This window comes from Leuresthes tenuis, unplaced genomic scaffold (assembly GCF_036924035.1).
Source record: "Leuresthes tenuis unplaced genomic scaffold, fLeuTen1.0.hap1 SCAF_5, whole genome shotgun sequence".
NCBI lineage: Eukaryota > Metazoa > Chordata > Actinopteri > Atheriniformes > Atherinopsidae > Leuresthes > Leuresthes tenuis.
This window is the reverse complement of record NW_027325359.1, coordinates 29,174,726-29,186,247: the sequence shown is the minus strand read 5'-3', so window position 1 is coordinate 29,186,247 and position 11,522 is coordinate 29,174,726. Positions and strand designations below refer to the sequence as shown.

General features: G+C 39.8%; 1 protein-coding gene across 1 annotated transcript; it reads left to right on the top strand.

Moving 5' to 3' along the window:
* The first annotated feature begins 5,729 nt into the window (after window positions 1–5,729).
* LOC140307623 (uncharacterized) lies at window positions 5,730–11,439 on the top strand. The gene is made up of 3 exons (XM_072386590.1): window positions 5,730–5,974; window positions 7,285–7,909; window positions 9,099–11,439. The coding sequence occupies exons 2-3, from the start codon at window positions 7,349–7,351 to the stop codon at window positions 9,684–9,686; spliced, it is 1,149 nt and encodes a 382-aa protein (XP_072242691.1). The 5' UTR covers window positions 5,730–5,974; window positions 7,285–7,348; the 3' UTR covers window positions 9,687–11,439.
* Window positions 11,440–11,522: the final 83 nt, after the last annotated feature.

Here is an 11,522-nt window from a genome sequence, read left to right as displayed (position 1 = left end):
TAACACGAGATCATTTTTAAGATAATGTTCTTCGAAAACAATATACCCGTATGCTGGTTTCGTCTTATGGACAAATAGACGCTCAATGATCATTAATAATTTATTATTAATAATTTCGGTAATTGTTTCTTGTTTTAATAGTTAATTTAAAGCGTACATGAAAAGATGTGAAACTACTACGAAAAGGCTAAAAATGACAGAAATATACATAAAACAATCACAAGGATTACCAAACTGTCCACATGGAGATACAATAAAACAGCTTACTGAATTAAAGGGATGAAAAGGTTTAAAACAATCACAAACAGACACAAAACAACCACAAATAGACTCTAAATACCTCAAAGAACCACAGAAGAATAGAAAGTCTGCATTTGGACACACAAAAACTATCTCAAGATCATATCAAAGAGACAAAAACACAGAAAATCTGACATAATTAGAGTCAAAATAACCACTTAATACAACAAACATAATATAATCTAAAAAATACAACCACTAAAATAATCTGACTGAACAGAAAGAGACGGAAAGTCTTAAAACTACAACAGACAGACCGACTACAGAGGCTCAAAAATACCACAAAGACACTCAGAACTACCACAATAAACACTATTTCACACCAAAGAGACTCAAAATTACCACAATTCACAGAAAACATCAATAATTATGATAAAATGAGACTTTAAACAACAAACAGGAACCAGCTGATTTGTATTCATATTTACGTTTAATACCTCATATTGTATCGCCTGAGGGTTTCTTTTGTAACGATTTGTGGATTTAAGTAATGTGCATTACTTCACTATGATTAAGTTTGACATATTTTACAACGAAGGGCTTTCAGCCTCATTTTAAACATTTGTACACTTGCACGTTATTTCAACCTGACTTTCTTCGGACTCCTGAACGCATCATCAGCATCTGTCGCTTCTCGCTCGTCGGTCACGTAGCTAGAAAATGTCCTCTGTTTGGATAGAAATGTATCCTCACTCCTGCCACTGTCTGGTCGCCTGTTGTTACATTAAAAATGTTGTTTTTATATATTTAAAAATGTCAACAACTCCTCTTACAGTCTCTGTGTGTACCAAGGGAAATCTGAAAGCCAGAGCAGTAACGGTGAATTTAGGACTGGTTCATTCACCAACACTGAATTCCTGCAGAATGTGGGATTAAAATTCAGACCAATATGATCATTTAGCTTTTCCTTGCACTTAATCTGAGTAGGTGTATCTTTGGTTCCTTCCAGCAGAGAAGCAAACTCTCTGCATCAGCAATTTAAGATGTTATCTGCAGTCTTTTTTCAGTAATTTAGTTAAGAACCTTAACAGAAAGTAAATGTGTTGTTAAAAACGCAATATTTAATTCAAAGCTGGGCTGTTTGAGATGACAATAAAACAGAAACCCGGGGTTATATTTAACTAAACCTGTTGGAGAAAAAAAAAACAGAAAATCAATTGTTGGAACTGAGAAATCGTATTGTTTTTTCAAAGAATTTAACACAGATCTTTCATTTGATGCCAGCAAATAACATCTTCTCGTTTAATTAACTGTAACACGTTCTTTCACTGCAACCCCTGGTCGTCTTGAACCTCTTGAACCAAGAGAACAGCCTACGAGACAACAGTTTTACCATCTCTCTTTTGCTATTATCCAGCTGAATTAAGAAAAAAAATACAAACTCTTGGTTATAACTGGTTGTGGATGCTGCAGTCCCTCAATGTAATTGTCAATTACTCCACATGTTTAATTAAGACAGACTTCTGCGGGTTTCCATGCACCAACAGCGACATTTATTTACAACACTTCGGAGGGCGACTAAGTGCTTTTATACCCTCCTGCTGTGGATCATTAACTGGAACAGCCCACTAGACTATAAAAAGAATCACAAATTATTTACATAAAACCAACACCCCACAAAACAGAGAATAAAGGATAAATATTTACATATACACATCCAATGACTCCCCCCTCCCACTCGTTAAATTGGTTTGCTCCAGATGCATTAAAGCAGGTAACCTGCCGAGAAGACAGGCAGGAAAAGGTTAGTTCGATGAGCGTAAAAATGGTTGCTTAAATACCAAAAACACATGAGTTAAAATCTATAAATACTAAGTTATCTCTTTTACACAGGAGGGATGGTCGGTCGTCGTCCCCCCTCTGTAAACAAATACCGTGACTTTTCACTCTGTTCACGTTCCAATAAAGAGACGAAAATGACCGAAACATCTGTATCATGCTGAATATATTTCTGGAAGTTGAACTCTTCATCTCCTCTCTTCTTTTACATTGTATTGGTCTGTTTGATTCATTTTAAAAAGCTTTAACTATCAACGTTGTTATTAGGGAGGGTTTTTGTGTCTTTGTTTATCTATCGTGTCTCATTGAGTGAACTTTAAGTTGTCGACTGAGTATGTTAACAGATCGGTAGCAAGTTTAAGACCTTGAGGAGAAAATAAAATCAGGAGAATTGTAAATAGTTCATCATCTGTGGTCCAGAATATTCAGTGACTCAGCAAATCTGGTGAAATCCTTGTACACGGGGGATAAAACTGAAAACCAATCATGGATACTGGTAATCTCCAGGCTCTCAGGTGGAAATCACTGTAGGGCAGTGAAAGTCGGTGGATGCAGCTTGTCACAGAAAAAAACTCATATAAACAAATGTATTTTTATTTTTTCTGAAGATCCTGGAGAAAAGAGAAAGCATATGTCAGGCAGAGTCTTGTTTAGTTCAGCAAGGTAATGCTGAAGCAATCCTCTGCAGTAATTATGAATGTTTACTAAGAGGTCCCAGGGTTTTATTTCAAACTGTCCCAACCTGATTCACTGAAAACATCAAACTGTTGAGCTCCTGATGTTCTCTAAGGTGTACCAAACAGTGGTAGTCAAATGGCTAGAATGGCTTAGCAATGCAAGGATGTAAAGTTTATCAGTGAACGAGAGAAGATTATGAAGAAACCGCTTATTAAAACAAGAGCAGGGAAAGGAATGAAAGGAGGAGCTGTGAGGTCAGTCATGAGTTCAGCCTTTGATGCTTCGTAGCTTTGTGTTTAAGGGGGGGGGACAGTCCTCATGAAGGATGGGGTCTTCCATGGTGCGGGACACCCTGCCTCTGAATTTGTTTATATAAATGTCTTCAGTGTGTGTTTCTGAGCAGATTTTACCACCCACCGCGGTGCCTTCCTGCCAGCAGCAGAGCACTTCCTGTACCGCATGTGTTACAGGAAGTGAGAGCCCTCCTCACCACACAAACCACCACAGACCTGCCATCTGCAAACTTCACATTGTGATTTGCTCAGCTATGATGCTGAGAAGTGACGCGTTAGTCGTGTGAATTTCCCCCATTGGGGGACTAATTAAATTCTATCTTTAGGGTGTAGGGCTCAGGACCGCAGCAGTTAGCTGATGAAAGAGTGAGGGATGACTGTGTTAAAGGCAGAACCAAAGTCCTGGAGGAGCACTAACATACACCCCTCATTTCTTTATTTTTCCTTCCAAGCAGCCAGATTCTGTTGTAAACTTTTAAAGTGTCTTGAGCAACACTTCTCCTATCTTTCTGAGAGTTTTCAAGGTTTTTCTTTGGGCATTAGCTGCTTTTTCACTCATTTTCAGTCCAGTCCTTGTAGCTGATCATTTTCAGTGGAATGTGTGTTTTTGTTTGTTAAGCCACTTAATATTTAGGTAAAAAGAAAAAAGCACCGAACTCATGGGTTAAACCAGTGTTGTGTCAACACATAACACTTTGTTACGAGAAGCTTATCACGAAGACACATACTTTGTTCCTGTTTCTTTAGTTTCATTTGTGAAAAACACCAAAAATAACACAGTTTGACAGACAGAAAATAGCATTTCTGCAGCAACAAGGTGATTCCCAAAGAGTTGTTAGCTGAAAACTTGGCATATCTTAGCATGGTGTGCAGTGTGTCCTTAAAACATTTGAGGAAACTGGACAAGTGGAGGACAAAAGAAGAAGTGTCAGGCCTAAAACACTATCTACAGCAGATGAACAGGATCTGAAAGTGATGTCCTTAAGAAATAGGAAAAAATCCAGCAAAGAGATGCATCTGGACCTTCAGCTGATCCATCTACTGTTGGCCCAAGCCTCATCAGAAATGGTCTCCATGGAAGGGTGGCTGTCAAGAAGCCATTCTTAAGGAAGGGAAACAGGGAGAAAAGGCTGAGCTATGCCAAATGACACAAGAAGTGGACTGAAAATCAGTGGCAACAGGTCTTATGGAGGGATGAATCCTCCCCAGAGCCCGGACTTCAACATTATTGAAGCAGTGTGGGATCATCTTGGCAGAGAACGGAACAAAAGGCAGCCGACATCCAAAGAAGAGCTTTGGGATGTCCTTCAAGAAGTCTGGACAACATGTTAATTCTGTAGGCACGGTGATGGCATATTTTAAATGAGCTATTTTATGATTATTGGGATGAGAGCCACCATTTGTCTTATTTGTGGACTTTGTTTACAGTGAAGGTGTTTAGTAATGATGTGATTTTGGCCAGAAACTCAATTTTCTCTGTGCAAAAAGTGCAAGAAATGCTGCATTTTCCCCAAATAACAAAGGACACATAAAGAAAACAAATACTATATAAAGGTAGCATATACAAGCATTGCCTCTAAAGTTATTTAAGGATATCTAACTTTTAGTCATTCATAACTAAAGACCTGTTGGTAAATATATAAACAGTCATGGACACAAGCATATCCACGCTGTTGTTGGATATGGCACTGTCACTATCACTCAGGATTTATGTAAAACATTTGGGGACATTTAGAGTATTTTTCATGGAGAGGCTTAGGCTAAATGGTAATTACTTCAGATTTATGGATGAATGGCGGACTCTAGTGGACAACTTATCACAGCACACGTTGGAGTTGAAGGCTCTTAATGCAGTTACTGTCACACAAGTCACTGAGGAATGGTGACAAATAAATGCAAACATTTTCCATGGAGTTGTTTGCTCTTTCCTCCATTTTTTTTATCTTTCCTGTTTCATGTGTCAGGCCTGATAACGAAAAAGTGGTACTCATGATAATTGTACCCTTTATAACAACTTAACTTGTTATAACTTTGCAATAGAAACTGAGGAATCTAAGTCAAGAGTAGCTTGCTGATCATTCAGTGTAAAAGATGCATATCTATAGGACATGTCAAGGTATGGACATGTCTGAGATTAAAATGATACATTCAATATATTTTTACAACACATCTTATGATAATATTTGATCATATTGTGCTATATTATTCCTTATTTCCTTCAAAAATACTATTATTTCGCTCTTTGTTACTTACAAAAGAAAGTCCCTGCAGAGATAAACAAAACACTTCATGCTTTAATTCAGAAAAAAGAAAAATAGAAATAGTGAAATAGTGAAATAGAAATAAATGAACCAAAATGTCAAAATATTGAATATTTAGATATAAAATACATAAACAACAAAATAAGCAGATCCTTCAAGCATGCACCAGGGGGCGCTCGTTCTTTCTATCAAATTTTCAAATGCCAAATAAAAGTACCATTTATCATCATGAATCATCATAGATTTATTGTTTTGTGTTACCAATGTTGCATCTGTTTACAATTAAGTTCAGAATGAGTACTATTATCAAACTTTTCTATTAGTTTTTACTAATCTCCGCCCGGTGGTGCAACGCCATGTTACAAAAGATGCCGCACAGCCGAGCGCATATTGATGACATCATCAACTACGAGCCACAACAAAAACAACAACAGAACTCAGCTGTTTAAATGCTAACTAGCCGGCCTAGTTAGTCAGCGCACTTCTTTATTCTTTGTTTAATTTTTTTTATTTCATTACAAGGTTAATAGTTAGTGACACACACGGGTATGCGGCTTGTGTGATAACATGTTCAGTTATGCGCTTTATTTGGCTTTAATTTTATCTTCCTTTGTCTGCTAAGAGGTTAGCATTTAAACAAGACGGAGCCTCATCGAACTGAAGGTAACGAGTCGATTTTGTCTTCATAATGGCGCAGAAACCGTCACATAATCCATGGTTTGCTTCTGATGAACAGTAGGGTCAACTTTGTAAATGTGCGGCCAATGTTCTGACAGTAACCTGAAGGGAAGGAGGTGAATTACGGAGTTGTCAAAGGACTAATGTTTCAATCCGACGTGTAATTAACCATATGAATGTAACGCTTTGATACGTGCGCACGTGAACATCACATTACTTGCAGTTCAGATGCATCTGTGGCCAGTGAAAACAAAATTAACTTTAACTATAAACGAAAATGCATTTTATTCGTCATTATGATGCTAGAAAGTTAAATATAACCCTTTATCAGTTGATGGGCAGGTACACTGTTTTATGTTCTAATGAGTCTTTAATGGCAGTTTATTTCCACATTACATTTATTTTTTTAATGCTTAATAACTGCACGTGCAAACTTCAGATTAGGGGTGTCGATTAAACACATTCTTAAGTAATGTTTTTTTCTCATTGAAAAGTATCGAATACACCGTTTGCACATCGTGATTTACTGTGGGGTTTTTTGTGGAAAGCGCTGCGGTTTTGATGTTTTCATTTTGCACCTCTGTGTTATGAGGTGGAGCACTGGAAGTTCCTTTTATTAGCTGCCAAAAACAGCAGATCTTATGAGCTTATAAACGCCCTTCATTTGTTCCAATCAAGGGGACATTGCACAGAAGAGTTAAAGAGGAATTACACGCAGAAAATGAAGTTTTGTCTTAAAACAATAACTATAAGTGGATGCAGTGGATCTGTTTTCATTTGAAACGTGTAACTGTTGATCCCATTTCATCCAGTATTTAAAAAAAAAAGGACTGGTTTCTGATTTCCTGCTTCTTAAACAGATCAAAGGCAGCTTCAAACCTGTATTGTTCAAAAGGCTAAAATTCCTCCACTACTCAGAATACTTACTGACATTCAAAGGTCTCAGAATTGATGCTGTGTTTGATTTAGTTAAGCGGTTTGAAATTTCACACTCAAAGCTTTGCGTGACTAAAGTGGGCGAATGTAAACCGCCACATGAGGCAAGAGTCTGTAGAGGCTGTCGACTTATTGTGAACAAGGAGCACATGAATTAGTTTGAAGGAGGAGCTAGTTTCAGAATGATCGATAGACTTGAAGAGTAAACCCTTCACTGAGCTGTGGACCCAAAACTGGTGTTATTTGTGTAAATGTTCCTTTCGGTACCATGCTGGACAGTGAGCTGTAGAGCAGAGTGACTACAGAAATTAAACAACCACTCACTTATTTACTATCTGTTTAATTTCTTTTTGTCAAAGTTTCTCAAGGCAGACGTATTTATGAAACCACAAGACCACCAGGTGGAGCGTCTGACCTCCACCAATGACCACAAGCATTTCGCCGTCCGTCAACATGTCACCACGGAAAAGACCTCTGGTCCCAGTGAGCAGCAGGCGGAAAGCAGTGGATGAATACTTCCCCTTCAACCTCCTGCCGGTGGAGTGCCAGCTGCACGTCTTGTCCTTCCTGAACGAGGTGGATAAATGTAGCTGCGCTCTGGTTTGCCTGAGCTGGAGCTGCCTGGTCCGCTCGTGGAAGCTTTGGCGGGTGGCGGACTATTCCCGTCGCGGTGTTTTCCATCTCGGTCAGGAGGGCCTGCTGGTTTCCAACCGTGAGTTTGAGAGGTGGAAATCATGGGTCCACCACTACACCCACCACCTCATCTCCCGCCGCGCCAGCCTGCTCACGCTGAAGGCCAGCTTCGACCTGGGGGACCGATGCAACAAGTGGAGTGAGCTGCTGAGCCACCTGCTAGATAACGTCCACTGCAGAGACCTCAGTCACCTGGACCTCAACTGGACCTTTACTCTTCTCGAACCGCTGGACCTCAGGGTCCACTCCAGCTCCAGTTCACACCAGGACAGCTTCAACAAAATGGACCAGGTAAAATACATGAAATAATGATGCATTGATCTGAATCAGTCGTGTTGAAGCAGGGAAACCTGCAGGACCGGATGTGGACATCCTTGGTTCAGAGTCGGTTTCTTCTTTTGAATATCTTCTGAAAACATACTTTTATCACAGAGCCTTTCCTGATTTTTACCTGATTTGTCTGGGTTTTTTTGTTACTGATTGATTGGTAAAATGATAGCCCTACAATTTTATTACAGTACACAGCTTTATTGATTAGTTTCAAGTTGTTTTTACTTGATTTATTGTTTTCTTTTGATAATTTGTTTTGAAAAGTGTGTTATAAATAAAGTTTATCTGGTATTTTAAACACAGAAAAACATGGACCCATTAACTGACCATGGTTTTGTCTTTTTTAAATGATCATCTTAATATCTTTTTTTTAGTATGTTTTAAAGACCACTGTGCTTTTTATTTATGTTTTTTTCTTTACAAAGAACTTGAATAATAACCTGCTCATAAAGAGACAAAAGTCTGAAAAGTTGAAAGTATTAAACCGCTTTTCTCAGACCGTCAAACTGTGGGGCACCACAGCCTTCAGGATGGTTTAATGACATAACCGCGCTGCCATTGGCAGTGGGAAATGAGTCTGTTAGCTGGTATCAATGGGTTTACTCATGTTTAATAAGTCTTTGATGGTTCGTGCTGGTTTTCTCCTTCATGACCAGCCCTTTTTTTTTAAAGGGGTGTGTGACACGGTAAGTGTAGAAACCACTCTTGTGATGATTTGTTGTTCATAAATAATCCATTTTTTACCCATTTTTATGCATCCAGACAACTTGCATGGTTGAGAAAAGTCTGGTAGTAGCTGAAAGAGTTTCTTTTTACTTTTTCATGTAAATTCGAAAGACAACAAACAAAACAACGTTTTCAGGAGATCGATATCATGTTTTACACCCACATTTCTGCATCCTCACCTAATTTTGTAGTATTAGTCTGAAGGGAATGCAGTTTTCCCCCCAGAGTCTTCCACAAACATTCGCTCCACGAATGGGTCAATTCGACCTCTTCATGGTAACTCAACCAGGCTTGTTTAAAGTGACGGGTATTAACTAGAGCTACAGTACGTCAATATGTTAATACCCAGATGTTATTTGTGTAGAAGGAGGAATCGCGCCACTGCCTGCGCTGACGTGTGACTGTCTTTGCTTTGACTTGGCAGGTGACCAGCTTTCAGGAGCTGCTGAGCAAACTCACCCATAGCTGCCCACGCATCTCCAAGATGCGGCTTCATTTTGACTGGTCGGATTTGTCCGTGTCGCTGCTCACTCAGTTCCAGCAGCTGCGAGTCCTCGAGCTCAAATACTTCTGGGTCTTCAAAGGAGTCACGCCAGGGACACTGCAGACGCTAACCAAATCTCTGCCTAACCTAAAGTCTCTGACTTTACACATCCTGGTGCCGCTGAGGAACCTCGGCATCTCCTACACCCTGGAGTCGCCGTCCCTGGAGTTCCTGGACGTGTCTCCCAGCCGAGGTTTGGTCTTCTCCTTCCTGAAGCTGCCGGCTCTGCGAGAGCTTCGAGCTAAGAAGATTGTGCGTGGTATCACGTTGGATCGGAGGACCAGGCTGCGGATCCAGAGCCGGTGGCCCTGCTTGTACCACGTCCTCCGGGAGGGGACGCCGAAGCTTCAGGCTCTCAACAACGAAAGGCTCCTTCCTACGTGGAGAGAGGAAAGCTATGGGGAGCTGACTGCTATCCTGGAACAGTCCTGTTACTGTGTTCAGCATCTAGACAGCTGGCTTTGGTAGGCAACGGAAATGGGTGGAATCCTGAAGAAAGCAAAATATGGCTTATTTCACTCCACGAACTTGGACAGACTTTCGATTTACTGAAGCTCAGAGACACAAAGTCGTTGCTCGGAGTTGGAGATAAAAACTGAGACTTGAACACAACTCATTTCCATTTCATTAACAGAAATTAGCTGTTACATACTTGTTCTTAAATGTTAACGAGGCAGAGAGGCTTTCGAGAGGCGATCTGGTGCTTTATGCTGATTCCACTGTGCCGCGCTGGCCTGGATGAACTCTCCACACGAGCTGCACCCGGAGCCCAGCTCACATGGACCAGGACTACATGAAGCCTGATGACTTCTGTGATTCGTTTCAAACCTCTTAACTCGAGCCCACTGTTGAGAAGTTAAGCATGAAGGCAAAATATTGTTAAATTATTTTATTAATGAAAAATAAAACCAGGATTTTAGGAAAAGGGGTTTAAAAAAAGTCATTTTTATTGGAGCTCTGATACGTCAGCAGTTCAAAGCTTTTAATTATTTTCAGGTAGTTGTCTTCATTTCAGGAAGACGTTGAACTATTTATAGTTTTAAAATTGCATTTCTGACAAATTTGTCTGATTTTTCTCCCAAATTTACACTTTATTTGTAAGTGTTGTGCCTCTTAGAATATAATTCCAGATTTATGTCACAAATTAAACCTCAAAATATCGTCTCTCTCTTCTCAAAGTATCACGACTTATCGTTTGAAATATTTTGCCTTTCTTCTTACCATCGGAGCACCTTGATAAGTCGTGTCTCCACTGTGGAAAATGACATATACTGTACTGTAAACTGTATTGTTTGTAGTTTGGTTAATTGTTTGACTTCAGTTGTTTTTAATCCAGTCAACTGCTGCTTCAAGCTGTTCCAGAAATTGAGTCGTTTTCGAGACATTTGTAGAAAGGAGACGTGAGATTAGAGAACGTATGCAGTAATTATTTAAGACTGATTAAGTGTGAACGGTGCATTTGAGCTAAATTATATTAACACACACAAAAAAAGGCACAATCAGTTGGACCAAAGACCTCTGAGTCGGCTGCTGAATACTTTGCACATTCAGACGGCCGGTGTTAAGCTGGTTTAATTCCAATCATAGCCTGCCAAGAATGCAAATGAGCGTTAATTCCAGTGCTGGACCGTGTTTTTCAGATCTCAAGTTTGTTTGCTTTCTTCACAATGTTTGTGGTAACTGAACTGATGAAGTTTTGCAGAAAGTTGGACCCGATTGTCTTTAAGTGATGTTTCGAAACTCTTTGCACATTTCCTGTTTGCTGTCACGGGAGGTTGTTTGTTGAGAGCAAGCCACCAAATTCCAGCTGTTTTCCTGATGCTTTATTTGACCACAAACTTCAGCTGTTTGCTGGCGTCTGCAGAGGAGTCCAATCAGTGCGTTTTGCAGTTATCTTCCTAATCAGTAGAGGTCCTTGTTCTCAAAGATTTGGCCGTGAAGGTTTCCCCCTTAAACACAAACGTGGCCGTGTTCGCAGCTGTAGAGCGTCACCAACAGCCTGACTGATGTGTGCTTTGGGGTATTTATACATGAGTTGAGATTTATGTGACATGTCACAAGATGGTCCGTAAAGATTTCTGCTCTGTTGTTTTTTTTAGATCCCATCCCTGCTGCTGAATGATTAACTCGGTTCCTCCTGCACATGAGCAGGACACCCTGACGTGTGTGCAGATGTTGTAACATCTGCTCCACTTTTTCCACATAATAAAACGTTTGTGCTTTGGGGTTTTTCTTGTTTTTGGTTTTTATTTTATTCACGTCATGACGTCTTTAAGGGCCCACCAATCAAACGATGTATGATTC

Excerpts from the sequence above, each read along its gene's own strand:
- LOC140307623 (XM_072386590.1), top strand. The coding sequence starts at position 7,349 with ATGACCACAAGCATTTCGCCGTCCGTCAACATGTCACCACGGAAAAGA. Across the intron at positions 7,910-9,098 it reads GCTTCAACAAAATGGACCAG|GTGACCAGCTTTCAGGAGCT; the intron begins GTAAAATACATG and ends TTGACTTGGCAG.